Below are 26,727 nucleotides of genomic sequence, written 5' to 3'. Positions count from 1 at the left end.
GCCCATGAACCTGTTCGCCACCTGGGAGGTGGACGGCTCCAGCCCCAGCTGCGTGCCCAGGTACGCGCCGCCCGCCGCGCTTTGTTCCCGCCGGGCACCTGCTGGGGGTGTCCTGGCCGTGGCCTCCGCGCGCCCATCCCCGGCCCGGGTCCCCTAGCGGAGCCCAGGTCGCCCCTGGCGCCCCCGCCCGCCCGTTCGACGCGTGCAGCCGCCGCCCCCCGCAGCTCCGGCAAGCGCGGCCCCAGCCCCCCAGGTCCCGACTGCCGGGGGCCGCGCTCAGCTTCCGAGGACCCGGTGCTGCCCAGGCCCGGCGGGACCTTGGGGCTCCCGGGCGGTGCTCACCTGCCTCGCCGCAACCGCACCTGCACACCTGCCTCAATGCGGTGCCGGCCGGGGCGACGAGGGTGCTTCCTCTCTCGGGTACCACACGCTTCCTTTCGCGTCCGGGGACACTGTCAGACCTCGGTCTGGAAGCGACCCCCGGCACACGGGGCGCGCAGGACTCGGTTGTATCCTCCGTCCAGCGCGCGGTGGAGATGCCTGTCCTGCGGGGCGGGGTTGTCCTCGCGGGTACCTGGTTGGCGCTTTCTCTCATTTAGAGACGTCTCCAAGCCAGTACTGCTGTTTGCGCCTCCCTGTTGATCTTGCCATTGCGAAAGACTGGCTGTTCTGCACTTGGTAGGGGGGCGCCCGGTCGCCCAGCGGTAACGATTGGACAAGGTTTACCCTCCGGCCATAGCCCAGCCTTCCTTGGACTTGCAGCTTCCCTGTGTCTCCTGCTCAGTTTGAAACTTTTGTAATTTCTTCGTGACTTGGTAGTTCCTGCTCAGGAAGCTCCCAGGCTAAGGAGGAGAGAGACACGCTCTCCGGAAAAGTTCTGATTCTAGAATACACAGCAGGCTAGAAGAGGAGGCAGTTGGGGGTAGTGAGAGTTCTCCCTGGGGAGATGGGAGGGTGAGCGGACCTTCCAGGCACTGGAAGTGGCCAGGATGCCTGGAGGGGACCCCACGTGGCATTGAGCTGTCCCACCACTGGTCAGCTGCAGGTGGGCCTCTCGTGCTTTCCTGTGGCTCCCACAGCCTGCATTTCTGAGCGTGGTGTTGGAGTTGCAGAGCCGCTGGACAGTGGGGCTTGCCCTCCTGGAGCGCAGGGTTGGGACCTCAGGGCTTTGGTTATGCTGAGTGGGCAGGAAGGATGCCCACCCAGCACGACTCTTGCACCTGACAGGGCCTCCCGAAGGACCCAGTGTCCATATGAGACCTAAGGGTCAGCATTTGCCTAAGGTCTGGGGCCGAGCACTGCCGATGTGCCTACTTGCCTCTCTCCTGGGAAGTCTCTGGGGCCTCAAAGCCAAAGCCAGGAGCATCTCCCGAGGCCTGGCTGCTTCTCCATTCCAGGTCTTGGCGATTGCCCCAATGTCAGGTCCCACAGCCCCACAGCCCTTCTCCTGTCCGCCCCTGTGAGTCATTGCCTCACCCACAGCCCCAGAACCTTCATGCTGGCTGTTGGCGCTCCCCTGCTCCAGCACTGCAGCACATAGCCTGCCCTTGCTGAACCTCTGCAGCAGCTTCCTGGGGCCCTCCGAATGAGCAGAAAAGTCTTTAACCCAAGGGAGGTGGGGGCGTGTGGCAGGAGGGGCCGGGGGCCTTATCAGCCCCACTGTGGAGCTGTGCTCTATTCTCCAGGGGTCTAGAAAGCCCACTCTGGTGTCTGTGGGGAGGGTATGGGTAGAGCAGGTTTCGAGAAGCCTGGTTAGGACAGGCGGGGGTAGATGGGGGGCACCTGGGCTGAGTAGCACTAAGTGCTGGGGGGGTCCCGAGCTCTCGCCTGGACAGGATTGGGAGGAAGGGTAGGCAGGAGGACAGGGTTTGTTCTGTTGGTGTGGAGTTGATGGGCGGAGGGGCGAGCGGCGCAGCTGTCCGGGTGGGCAGATGCAGTTTGTTCGTAGAACATGCTCAGCCTCGTAATGAGCTCCTGCCCTTACCTGTCTTGGAGCAGGGCCCCTCATAGGCGGGCTTGCCCCCAGTTTTGCTTTGTGCTTGTGCCACCTGTCCACACGTCCTCGGACAGTCTGCTACTTAGTTTTGCATCGTTCCTCCTGTGTTCTTGTGTACTCCTCACTTTTGCCCAGCCATGAAGTTTCTGGGCTGTGTCTGTGCTGATGGCTTTTGGCGTGTTCACTGCTGTGTACTATTCCCTGGCATGATAGTACCTAGGCTGTGCTTCTGTCAAGGGACCTTGGCTTGTTTCCAGTTTTTTGGTTAATTACAAGCCCCGTGCTGCTGTGGACATCCTTGTGCCTGTCTTCTGCGTATGTCTTTCTGGATGGGCAGGGCCTGTCTTAAGCATGTGCCACCAGCTACCAGGATTTATGGTGGGGGTGTGCACGCACTCGGCATTACTGCTGGGCAGTTTTCCAGAGTGGTTGTGCCTGCTCCGGCCCCACTGACAGGGACGAGAGTCCCCACTGCTCCACATTTGTGCCAACACTCATTTGACTTTTCATTTTTGCCAGTCTGGTGGGTGTGAAGTGGTATCGTGGTTTTAACTTGAATTTCTCTGATTACTAATTTAGGCCATTTGTACTTCCTTGTCAGTGAAAGTCCTGTTCCTTTGCCAGTTTTTCTTTCTCTTTTTTCTGCTTGAGTTTCAGCAGTTTAAAGTTAGAGATAGTCATCCTTTCTTGGCTGTGTTGAGAATGTCCCCGTCCAGTTAGGAGCGAATCTTTGCTCTCTGAGCAGCCTCTGGGTGCACTCCCTGTGTCAGCCTGGTGGAGTGTGCACATTGACCGTGGGCCAGGCTGGGGTGCTGGTCTCGTTTCAGTTCTCCTTCTGGGAGGTAGCCGGAGAAGTCTGTCCCCGGGAGCTTGAACTGGGCATGCTGGGCTGTCGTTGGGGAGGCTTGTGCCCTGGGTTTCCTTGCGACGCTTTTGGCTCAGCACTGTTACACACAGTGCTCCTAGGTGGCCCACGGGGTATGCGTCAGTGCCTGTCTGTGGCCTCTGCCTGCCAGGTTCCCAGAGTGTCCTCCTGGTGCCATGTCCCTGAGCACCCCCACCCGCTCTTCAGCAAGGGCTGGGCTGCTTTGTACCTTGCCCTTCCCACTTGATTGTTTTTTTCTGTTGATGTTTATTAATTTGTTTTTATTTATGTATTTTGTTGTTGTAGAGACAGGGTCTCCCTATGTTGCCCAGACTGGTCTTGAACTCTTGGGCTCAAGTGATCCTCTCACCTTGGCCTCCCAAAGTACTGAGATTACAGGTGTGAGCCACTGTGCCTGGCCATCTTTTTGTTTTTTAGAGACAGAGCCTCACTTTGTGGCCCAGACTGGGGTGCAGTGGCTCGATCATGGCTCACTGTCACCCCTGAAACCTGGGCTCAAGCAGTCTTCCCACATCAGCTTCCTGAGCAGCTGGGACTACAGGTATACCCCACCATGTCCGTCTAATTTTTTTTGTTTTGTTTTGTTTTTTTGAGACAGAGTCTCACTCTGTCACCAGGCTGGAGTGCAGTGGTGCAATCTCGGCTCACTACAACCACCGCCTCCTGGTTCCGATTCTCCTGCCTCAGCCTCCCAAGTAGCTAGGACTACAGGCGCCCGCCAGCATGCCCGGCTAATTTTTTTATTTTTATTTTATTTATTTATTTTTATTTTATTTTATTTTATTTTGAGATGGAGTCTCGCTCTGTCGCCCAGGCTGGAGTGCAGTGGCGCTGTCTCGGCTCACTGCAAGCTCCGCCTCCTGGGTTCACACCATTCTCCGGCCTCAGCCTCCCAAGTAGCTGGGACTACAGGCGCCCGCCACCACGCCTGGCTAATTTTTTTTGTATTTTTAGTAGAGACGGGGTTTCACCGTGTTAGCCAGGATGGTCTCGATCTTCTGACCTCGGCCTCCCAAAGTGTTGGGATTACAGGCGTGAGCCACCGCGCCCTGCCTGTTTTATTTTTTTGAGACGCTCTGTCGCCCAGACTGGAGTGCAGTGGCACGATCTCAGCTCACTGCAACCTCCACCTCCCGGGTTCAAGCAGTTCTCCTGCCTCAGCCTCCTGAGTAGTTGGGACTACAGGTGTGCACCACCACGCCCAGCTAATTTCTGTATTTTTAGTAGAGATGGGGTTTCACCATGTTGGCCAGGATGGTCTCGATCTCTTGACCTCGTGATCCGCCCGCCTCGGCCTCCCAAAGTGCTGGGATTACAGGCGTGAGCCACCACGCCCGGCCAGAATTATCTTTTTAAGTTTCACGCAAAGCCACATTTGGTTTATAATTGGAAGTTCTTTAACTCTGTAGAGCAGGTTGGGGAGAATTGACATTTGTGTGGTACTGAGGCTTCTAATTCATGACCAAGCTATTTACTTTGGTCTTGAATGTATTTCGAGAGTTTTACAAGATTCTGCTGTCATGCATATTCTTTGTTACATTTATTCCTAGATGCTTGTATTTTAGAAGTCATAGTAAAAGGCAGCTTTTTATTATGTTTGTTGCTAACATATAGAAATTCAGTTGATTTTTCAAAGAAGTCAGTGATTTTACTGTTTTTAACCTAGTAACTTATCTATAGATTATTTTGCATTTTCTTTTTTTTTTTTTTTGAGACGGAGTCTCGCTCTGTCGCCCAGGCTGGAGTGCAGTGGCGCAATCTCGGCTCACTGCAAGCTCCGCCTCCCGGGTTCACGCCATTCTCCTGCCTCAGCCTCTCCGAGTAGCTGGGACTACGGGTGCCCGCCACCACGCCCGGCTAATTTTTTGTATTTTTAGTAGAGACGGGGTTTCACCGTGGTCTCGATCTCCTGACCTCGTGATCCACCCGCCTCGGCCTCCCAAAGTGCTGGGATTACAAGCGTGAGCCACCGCGCCCGGCTATTTTGCATTTTCAAAGTGTATGTTTTATCTTTTGCAAAAGACAAAGTTGTTTCTTTTCAATCCTCATACTTTTATTTCTTTCTCTTGCCTGACTGAGCCGGTTGTCACAGTACAGTGTTGAATATGGTTGGTTGCGTGGATTACCCGTGTTCTGTCCTGACCTTAAGGAAGGTTTCCAGTGTTTTACCATTAAGGACGGTGTCTGCTGCAACTTTTTGTGGATAGCCTTTATGCAGTTAAAAAGTCCCATCCTATTCATGACTTGAAAAGGTTTTTTAAAGAAATCATTATGAGTGGATGTTGAATATAATCAAATACTTTCATTAAGAGGTTATATAATTTTTATCTTTTCACTGCTATTGTGGTAAATTACATAAATTGATTTTATTTTATTTTATTATTATTATTATTTTTGAGACAGAGTCTCGCTCTGTTACCAGGCTGGAGTGCAGTGGCGTGATCTCGACTCACTGCAACCTCTGCCTCCCAGGTTCAAGCAATTCTCCTGCCTCAGCCTCCCAAGTAGCTGGGACTACAGGTGTGCACCACCACACCCAGCGAATTTTTGTATTTTTAGTAGAGACAGGGTTTCACCATGTTGGCCAGGAGGGTCTCAATCTCCTGACCTTGTTATCCGTCCATCTCAGCCTCCCAAAGTGCTGGGATTACAGGCATGAGCCACCATGCCTGGCCGTAAATTGATTTTCTAACATTAACCTATTCCTGGAAAAATACTAGTTTAGGCATGTTGTATTACCCTTTTTAAAAATCGGTGGATATTTATTTATTTATTTATTTATTTATTCATTTTTTGAGACAGGGTCTTGCTCTGTTGCCTAGGCTGGAGTGCAGTGGCGTGACCGTGGCTCAAGCAATCCTCCTGCCTCAGCCTCCTGAGTAGCTGAGACCACAGGTGCATGCCACTGGCCTGGCTGATTTTTTTGTAGAGACAGGGTCTCACGATGTTGCTCAGGCTGGTCTCCAACTCCTGGCCTCAAGTGAGCCTCCCACCTCGGCCTCTCAAAGAGCTGGGACTCCAGGTGTGAGCCTCCACACCTGCCCACATTGGTGGGTTTAGATGATTAGTATCTTGCTTAGGACTTCTGCATCTGTGTCTAGGGTCTATGTGCTTCCTTTCTTCTGTAGTCCTTAGCAGATTTTGGTGCTAAGATTTCCTTGTGAAATGAGATGAGTACTTCCTCTTTTTGCTGTATCGTGGTATAGCTTATGTAAAATTGGAATCATTTCTTCCTTGAATGTTTGGGATAATTCACTTATAAAATAACCTGACTGGCCGGGCCTGGTGGTTCACACCTGTAATCCCAGCACTTTGGGAGGCTGAGGTGGGTGGATTACCGGAGGTTAGGAGTTCAAGACCAGTCTGGGCAACGTAGCGAAGTCCCATCTCTACTAAAAATACAAAAATTAGCCATGCGTGGTGGCATGCACCTGTAATTCCAGCTACTCAGGAGGCTGAAGCAGGAGAATCACTCGAACTCGGGAGGTGGAGGTTGCAGTGGGCCAAGATGGCACCACTGCACTCCAGCTTGGGCAATAGAGTGAGACTCCATCTCAAAAAAAAAAAATTTTTTTTTTTGAACTTGCTTTCTGGTTCAGTGTGTCAATTTTAATACATGTTCTGTTTATATTTAAAAGGAATGTGTGTTCGGCAGTTGATGGTGCAGTGTTTGTCCATTAGATCAAGCTTGATTTATTGTGGTCAAGTCCATTCCCTTTTTTTTGTCTACTAGAAATGTATGTTGAAATCTTATAATCTGAGAATAAATTGGTCTATTTTTCCAACAGTTCTGTCAGTTTCTGTTTTATACTTTTTTTTTTTTTTTTGAGGCAGGATGTCACTCTGTCACCTCGGCTGGAGTGTAGTGGGACGATCACAGCTCACTGTAACCTTGAACTCCCAGGCTTAATCGATCCTCCCACCTCAGCTTCCCGAGTAGCTGGGACTACAGGTGTGCACCACCACACCTGGCTAAATTTTGTATTTTTTGTAGAGACTGGGTTTTTCCATGTTGCTCAGTCTGGTCTTGAATTCCTGGGCTCAAGCAGTCTACCGGCCTCAGCCTCCCAAAGTGCTGGGATTATAGGCCTAAACCACTAACACCCTGCCACTTGATATATTTTTGAGGCTATGTTGTTAGGTACATACATGTTTAGAATTGTAATTCTAGGTATTTTGAACTTTTTCTCATTGTATGACTGCTTTTATATCTAGCAATGCTTTTTGTCTTTAGTATTAACTTTGATGCGAGCATTCTTTTGGATAATTTTTGCCTGTTAGCTATTTTTCTATCCTTGTTAAAAGCCTTTGTATATCTTTACATATTAGATGTGTCTTTGGTTATTCACCATGTATCTAGATTTCATTTGCATTCACTCTGACCTTTTCTGACTTTTTTTTTTTTTTTTTTTGAGACAGAGTCTCGCTGTGTTACCAGGCTGGAGTACAGTCGTGCAATCTCGGCTTACTGCAGCCTCTCCTCCAGGGTTCAAGCAATTCTCCTGCCTCAGCCTCCCGAGTAGCTGGTACTACAGGTGCCTGCCACCACGCCCAGCTAATTTTTGTATTTTTAGTAGAGACGGGGTTTCACCGTGTTGGCCAGGATGGTCTCGATCTCTTGACCTCATGATCCACCCGCCTCAGCCTCCCAAAGTGCTGGGATTATAGGCTGAGCCACTGTGCCCAGCCTTTTTTTTATATATATTTTTTGAGACGGAGTCTCTCTCTTTTGAGATGGAGTCTCGCTCTGTCGCTCAGGCTGGAATGCAGTGGCGCGATCTTGGCTCACTGCAACCTCCACCTCCCAGGTCAAGTGATTCTTGTGCCTCACCCTCCTGAGTAGCTGGAACTACAGGCATGCGCCACCACACCCGGCTAATTTTTTTTGTATTTTTAGTAGAGACGGGGTTTCACCATGTTGGCCAGACTGGTCTCGAACTCCTGACCTCAAATGATCTGCCTGCCTTGGCCTCCCAAAGTGCTGGGATTATAGACATAAGCCACCACTCCCAGCCTACCCTGTAAATTTTAATGTGCATAGTTAATTGTATCTTTACTCTCCTGCTGAACTATGCAGGGACCTTAGACCACTTTATTCTAATCTAACCCTTTCATGTTTATATTTATATGCTTTTGTTACTGTGTATTTTAATTGTTTTCTTTTGAAGCCCACAAGATGTTGTTACTGCTTTATACTGTGATATTTGATGAGCTTCAAAACTCACCACTTCCTTTGTTGCTCATTCTTCTTGCATGTCAGGAATCGTTTTCCTCCTTCTGTTGAACATTTGTTCTTAGGATTTCCTTTAGTGAGGATCTGCTGATAACTACCTTCTCCTTCTGTTTGTCTGAAGATGTTTTAGTTTACCCCCACCCTGAGCAGGGCGTGTGCTGGTTGTACGATGCTGGGGTGGTGTGTGCTCCTCCACAGGTCCAGGCAGAATGTCCCTGGCTTTGACTTCCAGCTTTGCCGTGAGAGGTCAGCGGCCGTGACACGCTGGAGGGAGACGTCTGGGTGGCTTTGTGGTCATGTCGTCGTTGCCAACGGTCGTCTCATGGTGGGTCCTGGTGTGGGTTCTCTTGTGATTGCCTGAGACGGGGTTACTAGACTTGCTGACTTTGTGGATTGATGATTTTCACGAATCCTGGGAAGCTCTCAGCCACTTTGTCTTCCGCTGGTGCTTCTGCGCTGTTCCCTCTCTCACCTCTGGAGCAACAACTGGACGTGTTGCTCTTCCTGCTGGGTCCTCCGCATCCGTAGATGCGCTGGGTGGTGTCAGTGGGCGGCGGCTGGCTGGGGCAGTAGCCTGTCTCCAGCCCTTCCCCCTGCCTCTGTCCACGTGCAGGGGCGTCTCCTCAGGACGCATGTTGCCTACTGACCCCCAGCAGCCTGCACGAGACTCTCACGGCGGGACCCCGTCTGCCTTGCTCGGTGCTGCCCGGAGCCCGCACAGTGTAGCTCCTTGGCGGACGTTCCTGTAATGGAACCAGGATGTCATGCCAAGGAGTGTGGTTTCATTTGGAGTGGTGCGGAAGTCGCTGGACCATTTCAAGTGTGTGTGTTTGGGAGAGCAGTGCTGCTGGAGGGGTGGACCACACTGGAGGTGGAGATTGCCTCGGAGTGTGCAGGTGGAGATGGGTGGGAGGTGTCGTGCAGGGCTTGGGACAGGACTTTCGGAGGTGGTCTGCAGTGACCCAGGGAAGACGGGCTGCTCTGAGGGAGGGGCTGAGGAAGCTGACCTGGGCAGCCGGTGGCCTGTAGGCTGGGCAGCACTTGGGCTGGGGCCAAAGGGCAGCAGGACAGTGCCCATAGCCCTGGAGGCCTTGGGGATTCGGAGGACCTGGCCCATCGCCATGGCCAGCACAGTGCGTGCACACCGCCCTGTCTGCGCAGGCAGTGCCCTGCTTTCAAGACGCAGGCCTAGAAACCTCTGGCTGTTCTGTCCTGCTGTCAACACTGCAGTCACATGGTGGTAGATCTCTTGCTGAGGACTGGCTTTTGTGCAGGAGACGGAGGGCAGGGGGCTACAGTGCCCTTGGACTAAAGGATGCTTTCCTTGGATCTGGGCACTAGAACCAGCCCTCTCCCTCTTTCTGCCCAGCATTCTCAGCATGCATCTCAGGAGGTTTGATGGAGTGGACAGCTGCAGTGCTATGGCGGGGTCGGGGGGCTGCTGCAGAGAGCGGGTCTGCGGTCAGTCACAGCGACGGGGGTCTCTGTGGACCCTGTGACTTGTGTGTGGTGACGGCAGGCAGCGGCGTTGCTGAGGCAGGGTGCTCAGGTGCAGGTGGGAAGGGGTGGCAGGATGGAGGTTGTACAGGGCTTTCCCCAGGACCGGGGGCAGGCTGTGGCATGCTTGTTCCTGCCTGGCTGTGGAGGGTCTGTGTAGGACAGGCTCCCACTGAGGGCAGCCCTGAGGCCTGTGAGCTGCTGGCCCCGCAGACTGGCTGGGTCTTGTTGGCTTGGCAGCTGCTCTGAGAGGCAGCCCTAAAAATAGCCAAGCGCTGAGAGGCCGTCCCTTTCTGCTCTGCAGGCGCGATGTGTGCTCAGCTCAGGCCGACTTAGCAGGGTTGTGAGAGTGATGAAGAGCGTGGCTGCTGGTCATGGTGCTGGGGTCGTCAGCAGCTCCTCGAGGGCTTCAGCCTATGGAGGCCGGTGGTGCCCCGTCTAACCCCACGGATGGGGGGCAGGCTCTCCAGGAGCCCTGGGGAGCACTGGCTACTGCTGGGCTGCTCTCAGGCCCGGGACATTCATGGCTGTGGCCCCAGGTCCTCCGCATGGTCAGGGGCCATGCTGGGTCCCCTGGGGTGTAGGTGCCACTCAACAGAGGAGTCAGGACCCAAAAGGGGCAGAGATGGGCAAGGAAAGACACTGGGGAAGGGGTGCGTCTGCCCTTCCTGCTGGGGGTGCACACAGGCCTGGGGCTGAGCAACCTGCTCTGGGCCTGGCTGTCCCGCTCCATTGCCCCAACCAGCCTTTCCTCAGCACCCCCTGGCCAAGCTGTGAGCACCCCCTGCCCCCGGACACAGGCAGCACCTGGCCGAGTGCAGAGACACTCCAGCCGGCTCTTCGCCTGTGGCCCAGCCCTGAGGGCACCGTCGTAGGGTGGTGGGACGGGGAGGGGCTGGGACACAGTGGTTGTGGAGGGGTCAGTGCTGTGGCTTCAGGGTGGGGTGGGGTGGGGTTGGGGGAGGGTTTGCATCAAGGCAGCGGCTCTCTTCAGGGGTTCAGCAAGGAGACAGATGGGTTCTAATGACCCCTGAGTCCTGAGACAAGGTGGGGTGAGCTGGAGCAGGGGAGGGGACTTGAAAGGGCCTTCAGTCCCCACGCAGCCCTTGCACAACCTTTCGGGCCAACATCCCGGGCCTTGCTTGGCAGAGGAGTTTGGGATCCACGGGCTTGAGGCCCAGGTGGTCAGCTCGTTCGGTCCAATGCCGTGTCTCGCATTTCTGTCTCTCGACTGCCCCATCCAGCCCGTGTCCCAAGAGCAGCTGGCAGCAGCCGCCACGCACAGGCAGCTCAGCTCAGCAGCCCCGGGAGCCAGGTGTGTCTTGAGCTGAGCAGTAAAGTGGCCACGCAGTCCAGCCTCCCTTCAGCCTTCCCCAGGATGCCTTTCATCTTGCGGAGATGGCCAGTGTGGGGGTGACCAGCACTGTCCCTTCCCTGGCAGGCCAGGATGTGGATCCACAGCCAGGCAGACCTGCAGATGCACATCCCTCTTCTCAAATGTTCTTGTTCTGGTGAGCACGGGGAACGGCACCAAGCCAGTGCTGATGGGAAGGGCCCTGACCTTGGGCTGCTGTCCTGCGAGCTTGGCCCCTCTGCTGGGCCCCTCCTCCATGCCTTTGTTTACTCTCCAGCCTTCTGGGAGTCCCATGTCTGCATCAGGACAGAGGTGACCAGGGACCAGTTGAAAGCTAGGATGCCACCAGCACCTTTTGTTTAATTTGAGCCTCATTTCTCAGTGTAATTCTGTAGCTGACCTTGCAAGAGGCATTGACAGTATTTATTGTATGGTCCCAGCCAGGACTTCCCTCTTTTTAGATGCAAAATAATTGGGCAAGACTTCTCACCGGCATTGCATGCTGGGCTCGTGCAGGTGTCTCCAGGGCCGCTTCGAGACCAGCGCCCACCTCCCTGGTCCTGGATACAGGTGGGGTGGGGGCTCCCCCGCAGCAGTGGAGCTGAGACCCGCACCCGCTTCCTGGTCCTGGACACAGGTGGGGCAGGGGCTCCTTCGCAGCAGTGGAGCTGAGGCTTCCGTATGAGCTCGCTCGTGGTCAGTTTGAGGGTGGACATACCAGACATACTGCATCTTCCCAGTCGCCCCAGGAGCGCCTCAGGAGGGTGAGTGGCAGGAGGCCGATGCCCCTGCTAGCAGGCAGTCCCTCGGGGCCAGGCCTTCCTTGTGCGGTGCTGAATTGGGCTGTTCGTTCCTCTGAGCGCCGAGGAGAGGGATGGTGGCTCAGGCTTCAGTCAGTGCCCACCGGTGCCTCTAGGAGGTGCTCCGTGGTAGGGCCCGGGAGGGTGGTCCTTCCACATTCTCAGGCTGCCCGTGTGCCACACAGGTGTCAGGTCATGAGGCCCCTCGGTCTGGCCTAGGGCTCTCCTTCCTCCCCCACCTCAAGCCTGGGATGTGGCCTAGCCAGGGAGCGGAGGGGGAGCTTTGGCCGTGAAGACCCACGCTGAGATCTGGGCTCTCCTGGCCTGAGCGTGCTGGCTGCTGTGAGCTGCACGTTCACCCTGCGGCCGGGACTCTGCTGTTCCTCCTGGCGGGAGCTGCTGTGGTGCCCTGGGCGGCCTCCAGTCCCTGCCAGCCTGCCCCTTGCAGTCAGTCCTGCTGTTCTTCGGCTCCTGCAGTTTCCAGCTTGGCCCTGGACTGCCTGTTTTTCCCACCTAGCTGGATGTCAAGGTTGTCGCGCCTTGGAAAGTTAAGTCACCACACCCGAATCAGCGCACTCGTGGCTCGCCTGGCTACGGCTTCAGCTGGAAATGGAGCTCAGCGTGGCCTATATTTATAAATAAAGCACCTATCAGGTCCAGCGTCGCTGTCTCCTGCGGGAGGTGTTGGCTTTGGGCGTGAAGAACAGCTGCAAGGCCACAGGGCCAAGGGGCATCTCACCAGCTGGGAGGCCAGTGTGCCTGACCTGGCCACACAGAGCGAGCCTCAGAAGCGAGGGGGAAGGAGGGCAGGCCTTGGGGAGGAGTCCAGGAAGGTCAAGAGGCTGCAGTGGTGGTAGCCTGAGGGGATGTGCCCGGCCAGGTCAGCGCCTGCCACTACTGCCTGCTGCGCTCACTGCCTGAGCATTGGGGATCGTGGGCCTGAGGGGCGGGGACCTCGGCTCCCATGGGTAGCTCCTCCACCATCCTCTTGCTTCTCAGACCCTCAGCAAGTGGTGACGGGGGCCGGGGCAGAGTTGTTCTCTTGCCGTGGTCCTGTCAAATGGTGCTGGGGGCAGGGCCAGGAATCACAGCAGGTGTCTGCCACTAGCGCTCGGAGCCTGTGCTTGGGGCAGGGTGGTGCATCTCATGCCTCTGCCCCTTGCTCACTGCACTTGCCTGCGGAGGATGTGGCGGGGGCAGAGGGCAGCTGGCCAGGCTCTCGGACTGCACCTGACTCTGGTGGGCTATCGAAGGTTTTGGAGGTTTCTTTAATTAGCAACATGATATCCAGAGATTGTGACTGTGTCTCGAGCGGTTCCCTGCCAGGGAGCAGGACCATTGACAGCTGAGCCTTGGCTCACTGGCCCAGGCCACCCGAGGGACCATTGACAGCTGAGCCTTGGCCCACTGGCCCAGGCCACCCGAGGTTTCGCTGCAGATTCTATCAGAACAGTGCCTCCCCCAGGATTCGTCAACCTTCAGTGGACCAGGCTCTGCAGTGGTTCCAGTTATTCCCTGGGAAAATTTCCAGCACTGATTGGGGGTGACTCTTGGTCAGAGGTTGAGTGTTTCCCTAGGTGTGGAGGTGCACAGAGAAGAGAGGGGTGCCATTCTTAAAGGACACAGGGATTATGCCACGCCCCCTGCCCCAACCCCCAGAGTGGCCAGCTTTCCTTTGACTGGGGAAGAGGCAGCTGTCCAGGGTTGTCCTCACCTCTCCTCCTGGAGAATGTGGTCCCTTCAGAAAGTGGACCCAATAGTGGGTAACCTGCTGCAAACCACCCACTGCCTCCCCTGGGCCTTCCTGGGGCTCAGCAGCTCTCAGGAGAGGAGGGAGCTCAGGCTGTGGCTGCTCTGTGAGTTGGACGCGGACGCTCCAGCCGCTGGGCCCAGCAGTGTGAATGGCCATAGAGAACAGGGGCCCAGAGGCTGCTCTCGGGGACACTGGCAGCAGTTGCGCTCTGGGCTTGCCATCCCTGAAGGTGGAATATTCCACAGGTGCCCCGCACTTGCTGGAGGTACTGCCTGGGGGTAGACTGTGGCCGGGCCCTCCCAGCAGCCCAAGTCTTGGTGCATGGGCTGGACTCCCACACTCAGCACCTTTCTGCTGACCTGAACACCCAGGGCACAGTGGCAGCAGCGTCATTAGGATTTCCAACTAGCCGTTTGTGTTAAGAGTGAAGAGAAAACCTTGCTTGATTAGACTCATTGAAAAAAAGATTCCAAGGCCGGGCGCGGTGGCTCACACTTGTAATCCCAGCACTTTGGGAGGCCGAGGCGGGCGGATCACGAGGTCAGGAGATCGAGACCACGGTGAAACCCCGTCTCTACTAAAAATACAAAAAATTAGCCGGGCGTGGTGGCGGGCACCTGTAGTCCCAGCTACTTGGAGAGGCTGAGGCAGGAGAATGGTGTGAACCCGGGAGGCGGAGCTTGCAGTGAGCCGAGATCGCGCCACTGCACTCCAGCCTGGGTGACAGAGCGAGACTCCGTCTCAAAAAAAAAAAAAAAAAAAAGAAAAAAGATTCCAGTGAATCTCTCGCCTGGTGTCTCTGCAGTTGCGTCTCAGGGTCACGAGGCAGGGCGGCAGGCCTCTCTCTCAGGGCCAGTACGGCCCGGCGGCACCTCTTTTGCATATTATTGACCTAGAGAGAGAGGTCAATTATAATTCGGAGCTGCACAGTCGGGAAATTTGTAGCAACAGAGAATTATAGGCGCTGTAGGCATTTGATGAATCTTCACCTTGCTGTGGGGTTAATTCAGGGGAGCAGTGGGGAGTGCGCTGGGAGTGAGATTAGAGGGAGGACTCCCTGGAGGCCGGCCCTGCGCCCTGGAGACCAGCATGGCCCTGGTGCTGGCTGCATCCTCTGGGGCTGCTCCTCATCTGTCTGCAGAGGAGGCGGCTGTGGAGCGAGTGTGTGTACGGGAGCAGGGTGGGCTGCACAGAAGCCTTTGCGGGGGCACCTGTGGTTTGCAGGGGCCTGGCTGCAGCTGCCCTGTGCGATCTCTGTCCCCGTCTTCTCCCGGCTTCCTTGGGCCCTGTGTGCCCAACTTGGCACTTCAAGATTTGCTCCCTGGCAACTGTTGCCTTTCCCAGAAGAGAAGTCCCTGGAACCACGGCCATCCTGCTGTCACCTGCCTGCTGCTTCTGCCCCACCAGAACCATCCTGAGTCCAAACTGGCTGACAGTCAATGGGGTGTTCAGGGCCTCCGGGAGCTCTGGGAGAGTCTAGGGTGCTCTAGATCCTTGGGCTCGTGGGGCAGTGGAGTGGAGGGCTGCGGTCCTGGGCACCTTCTGGAGAGACTGCTCTGGTGTCAGCCAAGTGGCGGGCACCTTCTGGGCTTGGGGGCGGGGCTTCTCATGATGGCTCAGGGAGGTCCAGACAGCCCCCTTGTCTAGGTGCGCACCTGGAGTCTTCCTGAGTGACTTGCCAACAGGCATCGCAGGGCTCTAGTGCATCAGCTCCCGGACCGCAGGCAGCAGCAAGCTCTGCCGTGTGGTACTGCTTCTCATGGAGAGACCACCAGGCACCTTCCAGGAGGGCGAGGTCTGTGCAGCAGGAGCGTCCAGGCCTGGAACTTGAGCTGTGGTGTGGTGGTGCCAGCCCACGAGCCAAACACAGCCAGGAGATGAAACCCATCCCTGTGGTCTGCACGTCCACGCCAGGGCTGAGTGCCTAGCTGGGATGCCCTGGGAGGTACAGGGTGGGCTCTGGACGCCTGCTGGGGGATTTCAGTGAGAACTAGGAAGGGTTGAGCCAGAGCCTCCGAGAAGCCTGGGATCCGTGTGTGGGAAGGAACGGGGGCAGGAGCCTCCAAGAAGCCTGGGGTCTGTGTGTCCGTAGGAACGGGGACAGGAGCCTCTAAGAAGCCGGGGGTCCGTGTGTGGGAAGGGACGGGGGCAGGAGCCTCCAAGAAGCCTGGGGTCCGTGTGTGGGAAGGAACGGGGGTCTGGCTGGGCATGGTGGCTCACGCCTGTAATCCCAGCACTTTGGGAGGCCGAGGTGGGTGGATCACAAGGTCAGGAGATCGAGACCATCCTGGCTAACACGGTGAAACCTCGTCTCTACTAAATATACAAAAAATTAGCCGGGCGTAGTGGCAGGCGCCTGTATTCCCAGCTACTCGGGAGGCTGAGGCAGGAGAATGGCGTGAACCCAGCAGGCGGAGCTTGCAGTGAGCCGAGATCGCGCCACTGCCCTCCAGCCTGGGCGACAGGGCAAGACTCCGTCTCAAAAAAAAAAAAAAAAAAGAAGACTGGGGTCTGTGCTGTGTGTCCATAGGAACGGGGACAGGAGCCTCCAAGAAGCCTGGGGTCTGTGTGTCCGTAGGAACGGGGGCGGGAGGTTGTGAAGGGCGTGTGGGTTCCGGGAGGCTCATTATAGTGGAGATGTCATGCCTTAGACGAGGTCACACAGAGGAAGGTTACTGTGCTGCAGAGTTTTCTTTCCGAGCACTAAATGCTCACCTCCTGGGAGGGAGTGGGGCCACAGCCAGCCCTGACCCAGCTGGGTGTGTGGCCGCTCTCTGGACCCCAGGTCCCAGGGTGGCAGCTAGTGCAGCCTAGGCCACACCAGCATGACCCCTCGCCCCTGTCTCCATGGAGCACCGTGGGACTCTGGCATCAGAATCCTGGGGCCCCACCCGACACCCACGCATTTCCTGTCTTAGGCAATCGCCATGGTACCCAGGGCTGGCCTTGTTTCAGCTTCCTGGCGAGTGCCCTGTGGTCAGTCATTTCTGTCCTCGCCTTTACCTCAAATCCTGCTTCTTGCCTTAAGTGCGTTCCCAACTCCATCTCTGTGCCAGCTGTGCCCCGTGCAGCCTCTGCCGGCATCTCCTCACGTAATGTCAACCTTCTGGGTCCTCGGGGCCTAGCCTTGCTCTGGTGAAGAGCTTTGTTGGATGCTGGGGTTGGCTTTTTTCTTTTTCTTTTTTCTTTTTTTTTTGAGACAGAGTCATCCTGTGGCCCAGGCTGGAGTGCAGTGGCACAATCTCAGCTCACTGCAACCTCTGCCTCCAGAGTTCAAGCGATTCTCCTGCCTCAGCCTCCCGAGTAGCTGGGATTACAGGCATGTGCCATCACACCCAGCTAATTTTTGTATATTTAGTAGAGACGGGGTTTCACCATGTTGGCCAGGCTGGTCTCAAACTCCTGACCTCAGGTGATCTGCCCGCCTCGGCCTCCCAAAGTGCTGGGATTACAAGCATGAGCCACTGCGCCCAGCCTGGGTTGGCTTTTAACTGGCAAGTTTAGTCTGTGTTTCTGTGTGATGATATAGTTGCATGTATTCTTGTCATTTTGATCATTTTGATTCTGTTTATTATGTATTTCCTTTGCTACGTTTTGTTATTTCCTCCTCGGAAGTTAAGGCAGGATCAGACTGATTGAACTTCTTTTTATTTTTGAGGCAGGTTCTCACTCTGTTGCTCAGGCTGGAGTGCAGTGGCCTGATCATAGCTCCCTGCAGCCTCAAACTCTGGGGCCCAAGTCATCCTCCCATTTCAGCCTCCTAAAGCGTTGGGATTAACAGGCACGAACCATCATGCCTGGCCTGAGTTTTATGCATTACCCACTCCAGGAAATCACTGTAGTCCTTTTAACTGTTACTGATTTGCTTAAAATGTGAAAGGCCTGTTGACAGTTAAGGATAGTCAACAACCCTCCTACCCTCCAAAGGAAGGAGAGCTGAAATGCAGGAGAAACAGCAATGCCTTTGATGACTGTGGCTTTGCTGCAACTTTGCTCACCTGTGGCCCCGCCCTTCCCGAGGATAGTTTTTGTTTTCCCAGAGCACATCCTTCAGAAGCTCTTTCAATCTTTCAGTGCCTGAAGATGGCGTTTTTGTCCCCCTCACACTTGGGGATCACAGAGTTCTAGGTTGACAGTTTTGTCTCCTCCGTACTTTGACGATTGTTTTATTGTCTTCTGGCCTCTGTTGTGGTTTTGAGGAGTCTGCGATCAGCCTGCTCCTTGTTCCTTGCAGGACACATGTATGCTCTGTGGTTGCTTTTAGTGTTTTTATTTTGATTTGGTGCGGATTTGTTACCAACATTGCTTTTGATCCTCCTTGGGACTCACTGAATGCAAGCATCTCTCTTCTTGTTTTGGAGGAATCCTCAGTCAGACATTGCATCTCCTTCCTTGGGTAGAAGCTGCTCGGTCACTGTCCTGTGCCTCGCCGTGGGGCTGCCTGTGCCTCCGTGCCTGCTTCTCCTTCCATGGGGAGCCCCTCCTAGGCCCTCACTGGTGCCGGGAAGCACAGTGGTCCTCCCCTCTGTGGGCTGTGTTGAGAAATGTTGCTGGCTAGTCCCAGACCCACAACACGGAGCACGGGGGTTTGCCTGGTGCCCGTGGTATCAGTGGGGAGTGAGAGGAGCAGGTGGCCCCCTCGGCCGTGTTCAGGGTGTGCCCGTGTGGCCGACCACCTCCGGGGCTGAGGCCACACAGGAAGCAGTTGGGTTTCTGAAAACCCCCATGGGAAGCTGTGCTGATCCTCCCCTGAGCCTGTGACAGCTGAGGGCACAGGCGGTGGTGGGGCTCGGTGCCTGGGGCTGAGTTGGGAAGGTTTTGTGTCTGACCCACTTCTTCCCAAGTGGGAGCTCCCTCCTCAGGCACTACATGGCTTCTCTGCGGGGCCACAGCCCAGGTCCTGCTTTGGGCCTCTGCCTGGTCCTCTCGTGGGCAGTCCACAGACCTGGAGCCCAGGAGGTGGATTCTGAGGTCTGAGTTCCCCGCAGGACAGCAGTTCCATCCTCTGGTCCCTCTCCTGCTCCCAGGGGCCAGTAGGTTACAGACACCTTCCTGAGACTCCCTGGAGGGGAGCAGCCTTGATTCCTAAACAAGAAGTTGGTCCTAAGTGCATCCTCTTGATGTGGGGCAGAGAAGAAATCTGAGACAGTTTCATGCCCCCACCATTGTCCCCCCACTTTTTTGTGGGGGTGCCCAGTCTGTGCTCTGTCCCCTCCCCGGGCTCCACTCCTGTGGGCTGCGTCGTGGTTTCTCCTCTCTGTGGAGCATGTGCTGGGCCCCTGGGGGTGGATGCAGACCGAGCCTGGGCCCATGTCGACCAACTGGTGTGGGTTGTGAGAGAGATGCATACCCACTCCGGCACACACGCGTGCACACGCCGTGAGAGAGAGCGATGCATACCCACTCCGGCACACACACGTGCACACACCCACGCACGCGTGCACACGCCGTGAGAGAGATGCATACCCACTCCGGCACACGCACACGTGCACACACCCACGCACGCGCGCACATGCCCTGTGAGAGAGACGCATACCCACTCCAGCACACACACGTGCACACACCCACGCACACGCGCACATGCCCTGTGAGAGAGAGGCGCATACCCACTCCGGCACACACACACGTGCACACACCCATGCACGCGCGCACACGCCCTGTGAGAGAGAGAGACGCATACCCACTCCGGCACATGCACACGTGCACACACCCACGCACCCGCACACACGCCCTGTGAGAGAGAGAGAGACGCATACCCACTCCGGCACACGCACACACGCCCTGTGAGAGAGAGAGAGAGAGACGCATACCCACTCTGGCACACACGTGCACACACCCACGCATGCGCGCACACACCCTGTGAGAGAGAGACGCATACCCACTCTGGCACACGCACGTGCGCACATGCCCTGTGAGACAGAGAGACGCATATCCACTCCGGCACACGCACACGTGCACACACCCACGCACGCGCGCACACACCCTGAGAGAGAGAGACGCATACCCACTCCGGCACACGCACACGTGCGCATACCCACTCCGGCACACACACACATGCACACCCCCACGCACGCACGCACACACCCTGTGAGAGAGAGACGCATACCCACTCCGGCACACGCACACGGGCACACACCCACGCACGCACGCACACGCCCTGTGAGAGAGAGAGAGGCGCATACCCAGTCCGGCACACACACATGTGCACACACGCATGCACGCACGCACATGCCCTGTGAGAGAGAGAGAGGCGCATACCCAGTCCGGCACACACACGTGCACACACCCACGCACATGTACACACACCCTGGCCCTGTTCCCCACCACCTCCTGTTGCAGGTGCTCCTCGCTCCCTCTCTTCACCTGACAGCTGGAGTCATCCTCCTGCCCACAGCCGTGCCCTGTGCGGAGCAGGTGCTGGTTCTGCCCTCCCCTGGCCTGCCCCAGGCAGGGACACTACACTGGGAAGCTGCCCCGTTGCAGGCGTTCCCATGGTGCCGCTGCTGTGTTAGCTGTCTGCGGCACAGGCTGGCCAGTCCTGGGGTGCTGGACAGACCCTCCTGGAAGCCTGTCCCTGGCCGTCCTATCCTGCTGGGGGCACAGTGTCTCGGCAGAAGGTTCTGGCTGCTCCCTGGGGTGCTGGCTTGTGTGACCTGGCTTTGCTGGGGCCCAGTGACATGCAGTCTGGGGATGTTCCTGGGACCCGTTGGGCTTGCGGCGGCCACTTGGGAAAGCTGAGCACTGAAAGTGCCAAAACCTGGGACACCTTCTTGCAGGCCCACTCTTCACCCTTTGCCCCATGGGCCACTGGGGAGGGAGGAGGTGGGAGGTTTTGGCAAAGCAGCCCAAAGGTCCAGGCAGACCCAGGGCTGGTGACCAGCCTGGCCTCTTACCCTCCTCACTGAGTCACAGCCTATGGCCCATGGCAGGGCTGCCCAGGACAGGGGCTTGGTCCCAGAGGCCTGCAGTGCGAGGCCTGGCCCACAGGCCTTCCCAGAGGGGGTTTTGGGAGCCTCCCCCAGCTGTCACAAGCACCTGCCTGTGCCTCATCTGTGCTAAAATAGCCCCTGCACAGAAACGCCCTTGCTGGGCAGGGCCCATTCCTGCTGGGAGACACCTGTCAGGTCCCTTCCTGCCTGGGGCCATATGGAATGTCCAGCCTGGGGGTGGTCATGGGGTGTCGGGGGCCTGGGCCTGTCCACGATGCCCTGTCTCATCTAGAGCCTTGCCTGGCTTCCCCTTGGCGTGACCGCCCACAGGCAGTGGCCCCTGCCTGCTCAGCCTGCCTCCTCCTGCATTGGGTCCATCTGTCTGCCTTCCCCTGACACCTCCTCCTGCCAGACTCCAGGGCCGAGGGAGTGGGCCCTGGCTGCAGAGGCAGTGCCAGCCAGCCGAGTGGGTCAGCCCACAGACCCCACCTGACTCCAGGGCAGCGTGGCCAGGAGGGCACGGGAAGGAGAGAGCTGTTGCCACCTTGAGGCTGACGCAGACCAGACCTGGCTCTGTCCTGAGCAGCAGAAAGTATGTGCAGGGCCTCACTCTCTTCCCTCTGTCTGCGTAGAGCTCCACCTGAGGGCCAGTGTCTATGTAGACTCCACCTGAGGGCCAGTGTCTACATAGATCTCCACCTGAGGCCCAGTGTGTGCTCGGTGCCCACAGCTGAGTTAGGCCAGGCTCGTGGTCATCCTCACAGGTGCACGTGGCCACGCAAGTCACTGAGCACAGACCCAGATGGAACGCAGCTCATAACGCGCACCGCGGGGGGAGCTGTGGGATCTTTTCCCAGAGCCCCTCTGGTCTGGCAGCCTCGGGCGTGTGTGCATGGTACAGGAGGTGGGAACAGAGCTGGGAGGGGCTCCCCCCCATGGGGTGGGGTTCTCCTCCAGCTGTTGGTGAGGCACACTGTACACCTGCACACCTGTGCCTGGGACTGCTGGGCTGGAGGTGGAGGAACAGGGAATGGTCCCTGGGCCTTCGGGTGACTGAGACAGAAGTACAGGTCCAGCAGCTCTGAGGACAGGGCCTCCTGATGGCCGGACCCAGCCTAGACAATGGCCAGCAGCTCCCAGCCTTGCCACAGGCTGACTGGAATGCATGGCGTGGTGGAGCCCAGCGCTGAGGGCTGTACGTGCATTTGCAGCATTGTTCTCACAGCCACCTTGGAGGCTTCCCTGCTGTGGGGCAGATGCTATTCCTGGAGCTGTGGTGCTCCCAGAGGCACCCTGGGCTCAGCTTGGCCCCCATAGGCCAGCGCCTGGTGTGGCTCTGACGCTCTGGCCGGCACCTGGCGTGGCTGTGACACTCTGGCTGCGCCTGGCGTGGCTGTGACCCTGTGGCTGGCGCCTGCTGTGGCTCTGACGCTGTGGCCGGCGCCTGGTGTGGCTCTGACACTGTGGCCGGCGCCTGTTGGGGCTCTGACGCTCTGGCCGGCGCCTGCTGTGGCTGTGACGCTGTAGCCTGCGCCTGGTGTGGCTGCGATGCGCTCTGGTTGGCGCCTGCTGTGGCTGTGACGGCGCCTGGCGTGGCTGTGATGCGCTCTGGCTGGTGCCTGCTGTGGCTGTGATGCGCTGACTTGGGCACCGTCAGTTCCTTCCCCTATTCTGGGGCAGGTGGGGACCACCTCTTCACCCTCCCTCATGGGCAGGGCTGGCCTCTGCTGAGGCTGCCCCTCACTGGGCCCAGGCATGGAGACCCAGTGGTCCTAGCCCTCGGTGTAGTCTGTCCATGAGGCACCTGGCTGAGCCTATCCCTCTCACTCCACAGCGCCACCTTGGCCCTGACCACTGGCCGGCGAGGACACAGAGAAGGCATCCTGACCTTCTGTCCTCATTAGCAGGGAGCAGCCATGTCCAGATAAGGCTGGACATCAGAGAAAGCTGAGTGAGGCTGGCAAGAGCTGGCAGCCGCCCTGGGCCGCCTGGCCGAGCCTTGGGACAGGCTGGGTAGTAAGTGCTGGTGATGCAGGAGCAGAGAGCCCCGTGGAACTCTCTCCGTGAGGACGGCGGTGCCCTGGGGCCCAGCTTCGAGGATGGCTGTGCAGGCACCTGGAGCCTGGGGATGGCAGGGCGTGGGCTGAGCACTTGGGGCACCAGCCTGTGAAATTCCTCTGCCCGGGGCAGCAGGGCACGGAGCGCGTGTGGCCAGCTGCCGCCACAGGGCCCCAGCTCCCACGCGGGCAGGCTCGCGACCGCACCAAGGGGGCAGCTCCTGGAGACAAAAGCTCCTCAGTTTTCCCTTCCAACAAAACAGTCAGCAGGTTTGGGACCAGCTGCCTGGGGTCTTAACCATCTGTGCTCTGTGCGCTCCCCCACCCCTGTGCCTGCCTGGAGGAAAGTGGTGGGGTTGACATGCGCCTCGAGGGCCAGCCGGGCGCTGGTGCGTTTCTCAGAAATCCATGAAGTGCTCCCTTGTCCTGCTCGGGTTCTGTGCTGTCCTCGGTAGTGGCGCGGCCGCTCGCCAGGGCTGCAGAGTTGGCCACGCAGCCTCTCCAGGAGGCCTTGAGCCAAGCACAGGATGCAGCCCAGCAGTGATGGCACCCGTGGAGTGGCTGGGGCGGAAGAGATCCTGGTCCACGCTGCTGTCTGGAGGGCAGGGTCCTCAGGTGACCAGAGTCCATGCAGGAGCGAGCGAGGACAGGGCTGGGGCAGGCGGCAGGATGAGGCTGCCCAGAGGGACTCAGTGAGTGAATGAATGAAAGCACACACGCCCCATGCTCCAGCGGGGCCAGAGTGTGCTGTTGGGTGAGTCTGGCCTGCCTTCCTGGGGTTGTGGGCCCTACCTGTGGGAGGCCCCTTGGGGAGGGCCTCGTTGTAGAAGTGTTAATCAGAGTGAAAGCCGGTCCCTGTGCACTGCTGCTGGGAATGTAGCATGGTGCAGCTGTTGCGGGGAACAGGACGGCAGCCCCTTGGGAAATGAGACACAGAGTTACCGTCAGAGTTACCGTGTGACCTAGCAGTTGCACTTCTCAGTAGAACCCGGGAGCACTGAAGCAGGGCCTCCAGGGGAGATCTGCACCCTGTGTTCACAGCAGCCTTTCTCACGGTGACTGAGTGATGGACGCAGCCTGTGTCCATCCTCAGACAAACAAGTCAGCACAGTGTGGCCCTCCACACCACGGAGCATCACTCAGCCCTCAGTCAGCACGGTGTGGCCCTCAACACTGTGGAATATTACTTAGCCCTGAAAAGGAAGGAACTAGACACAGGCTGCAGCGTGGATGGACCTTGAGTATATTGTGCTGAGTGGAATAAGCCAGTCACAGGAGGACATGCACTATATGATCCCATTTGCACCAGGTCCCTAGAGTTGTTGCGTTCATAGGGACAGAAGGTAGGATGGTGCGGCATGGTGATGCCAGGGGCCGGGGAAGGTGGGAATGGGGAGTTGGGGTTGAATGGGTAGTTTCAGTTGTGCGAGGTGAAGAGAGTTCTTGAGATGGATGGCAGTGAGGGCTGCACAACAGCATCCACGCACTTAGTGCCACTGACCTGTACGCTGAAAAATGGTTCAAATGGCAAGTTTTACATTATATATATTTACTACAATAAAAAAGAGAAATAGACATCGTCAGGCTGTTCTCCAAAATAAGGCTGTCACCGTTTACCTTCCTACCAGAAAAAAAACAGTTAAATCCCAAAGCCAGGGGGTGCACCAGTGTTAACCTCCTGGGTTGGGGCTAGCTGAGCCCGTTGCTATGCCTACCTGGGCTTGGGTGGCAACCCCGGGAGGAGCTCAGGCCTCTCGTCTTTTGGGTTCCTGTTCAAAATGGGAAGTGGTTTCCAAACCCCAGGGCCCACCTGAGCCTCCTGAGATGGGAGCCTCTCCAGACCTGCCCCTGAGATCTTGTCCCACCGCTGGACGAGGGCCTCTGTGCCTCTGAACAAAACTGGGCGGCCTGGCGCAGAGTCCTAGCTCAGACTTCCAGAAGTCAGTGGTTTGAAGGGGTGCCCAGCCTTGCTCCGCTTGGTCATAGGGACGCAGGTACCTGCCTCAGCTCCCACATGTGCACACCCAGGGGCAGCAGGGCCCCTCCAGTCTTTGGTTTGCATCATGCACAGGAGTGGGTGGGTGGGGGTTTCCGTCTCCCAGAGAGCGTCCTGCTGGGCGCGCTGTCTCTGGCCTCCTCATCCACAGAGGTCCTGCCCCGCCCCCATCTGAGGCTGGGTGGCTGAGGGGTCTGTTCTCAGACTGGGGCCTGGCGCTGGCCCGGTTTCCTGGAGGAGGAAGCGGGGGAGTGACCTGTGGAGGACTTCCAGCCTCCCCTTCGCCTGCTGTGGGCTGCATGGTGCTGGGGCTCTGCTCAGCCCTGGAGAGTGTTGGCTGCTCTCCTTCCAGCTGACATGGAAATGCCTTGCAGGGCACGCACGTGGGGCACTTTCTGCTGAGTCAGGTTTCTCTGACCTTCCTGAAATGTCACTTGTTCTGTAACTCACAAAAACTGGGGTGCTGGGATATGGTGCCTTCCTTCTCCCGGAAGTCCCTGCCGAGGGGGGCAGCGGTGGGGCATTCCCAGAGGGTGTTTCTCCTTTGCTGTCTTTCCCACCTTGTTCCTGGGGCCTCCCCTGACCTATTGACCCTGCCACAGCTTGCTCACCCCAGGTCCCTGGGGGCTGTGCAGGATTCCGGGTCCTCCAGGGCCAGTGTGATCCTTGCTGGGTTCCCAGAGTGACCCTGGAGGGAGGTCCCCTGTCGACCCTCACCTCCTGTTCCCAGGTCATCTGCCCCAGGGCCAGGTGTCCATCCACCCTGACTGTGACCGTGTGCCTGTGACCTGCATGACTGACCCCTGCCCTCAGGTGCCCAGGCCTAGCAGTGCCCCATGCCACTGGGTCCCCAGGCATCCGCCAGGAAAGGACAGCTCTAAAGTGGCGAGGCCAGCAGGGGTCCTGGTGTCTGTTGAAGGCCCTTGGAATTCCCTGGCTTCATTGTGCCATCTCCCCGCTCGTCTCCCTCCCTCTCGCCTCCCTGTCTTCCTACTCTCTCCCCTCCTTCCACCCACCCAGCTGCTGTCCTCTCTGAGCCTGGCCCCACAACGAGAGGTGCTCACTCCTGCCTTCAACTGACTGCAGGTATCCAGGCCTCTGGGCTGAGGGCGCCTCTGTGGCTTTGTTGACCAACCCAGGCTGACTTCAGAGGTGCTCCTCAGCCCCTGCTTTGCAAGTTCCTGGGGACCCGTGGCTGTCACTTTGGCCCTTTGATGTTTATAGTGGTTCCTGTAGCTAAGTGAATGCTGCCAAAGATGGAAAGTGGGGGACGCTATTCCACTGCCACTCAGAGCAAGACCAGGTGCTTCAAAAAGACCAGCAGGGTTAGGTGTGGTGGCTCATGCCTGTAACCCTAGCACTTTGGGAGGCCAAGGTGGGGGGACCACCTGAGGTCCGGAGTTTGAGATCAGCCTGGCCAACATGGGAAAACCCTGTTTCTACTGAAAATACAAAAATTAGCTGGGTGTGATGGTATCCACCTGTAATCCTAGCTACTTGGGAGGCTGAGGCAAAAGAATGGCTTGAACCCGGGGGCAGAGTTTGCAGTGAGCCAAGATCGTACCACTGCACTCCAGCCTGGGCAATAAGAGCACAACTCTGTCTCCAAAAAAAAAAAGAAGAAGAAAAGGCCAGCAGGCGGCAGGGCCAGGTGTGGTGGCTCCTGCCTGTAATCCTAGCACTTTGGGAGGCTGAAGGGAGAGGGTCTGCTGAGCACAGGGGTTCAAGGCTGCAGTGAGCTGTGATTGCACCACTGCACTCTAGCCTAGGTGACAGAGCAAGATTCTGTCTCTATTAAAAAAAAAAAAGGAATGGTGATGACAAAGAACAAGTCTTAACTGAATATTAACAAAAGCCAGAAGCTGATTGGAAAAGCGTAATAAAGTAGCAAACATGCCTGGCTAGTTTTTGTATTTTTAGTAGAGAGGAGTTTCACCGTGTTGGCCAGGCTGGTTTCAAACTCGTGACCTCAGGTGATCCGCCCGCCTCGGCCTCCCAAAGTCCTGGGATTACAGACATGAGCCACCACATCCGGCCAATTTTTGTATTTTTTGTAGAGATGGGGTTTCACCATGTTGCCCAGGCTGGTCTCGAGCTCCTGGGCTCAGGTGATCCACCCGCCTCGGCCTCCCAAAGTGCTGAGATTGCAAATGTGAGCCACCGTGTCTGGCTAAGAAGGAGTATTTTCCTTAGCAGATACAAATTTATTTAAATTAGCTATGCTAG

The 26,727-nt window shown here is 57.0% G+C and overlaps 1 protein-coding gene across 6 annotated transcripts in view; it reads left to right on the top strand.

The window, feature by feature from the left end:
- Positions 1 to 26,727, top strand: part of PACS2 (phosphofurin acidic cluster sorting protein 2) — an 86,276-nt gene continuing 59,549 nt past the window's right edge. For 3 of the 6 annotated variants that reach the window (XM_032179628.2, XM_032179625.2, XM_032179623.2), the window contains exon 1: positions 42 to 60. Coding sequence is in view for 1 of the 6 variants with exons in the window: in XM_032179627.2 (XP_032035518.2) it covers positions 5 to 60 (56 nt within the window). In the remaining 5 variants the exon portion in view is untranslated. Of the gene's footprint in view, positions 61 to 26,727 lie in introns of all 6 variants that reach the window. The other 3 variants (XM_032179627.2, XM_032179624.2, XM_058429950.1) reach the window with 3 other exon arrangements.

This window comes from Hylobates moloch, unplaced genomic scaffold, assembly GCF_009828535.3.
Source record: "Hylobates moloch isolate HMO894 unplaced genomic scaffold, HMol_V3 SCAFFOLD_16, whole genome shotgun sequence".
Lineage (NCBI taxonomy): Eukaryota > Metazoa > Chordata > Mammalia > Primates > Hylobatidae > Hylobates > Hylobates moloch.
The sequence above is the reverse complement of the archived record's forward strand: the minus strand, read 5'-3'. Positions and strand labels throughout refer to the sequence as shown.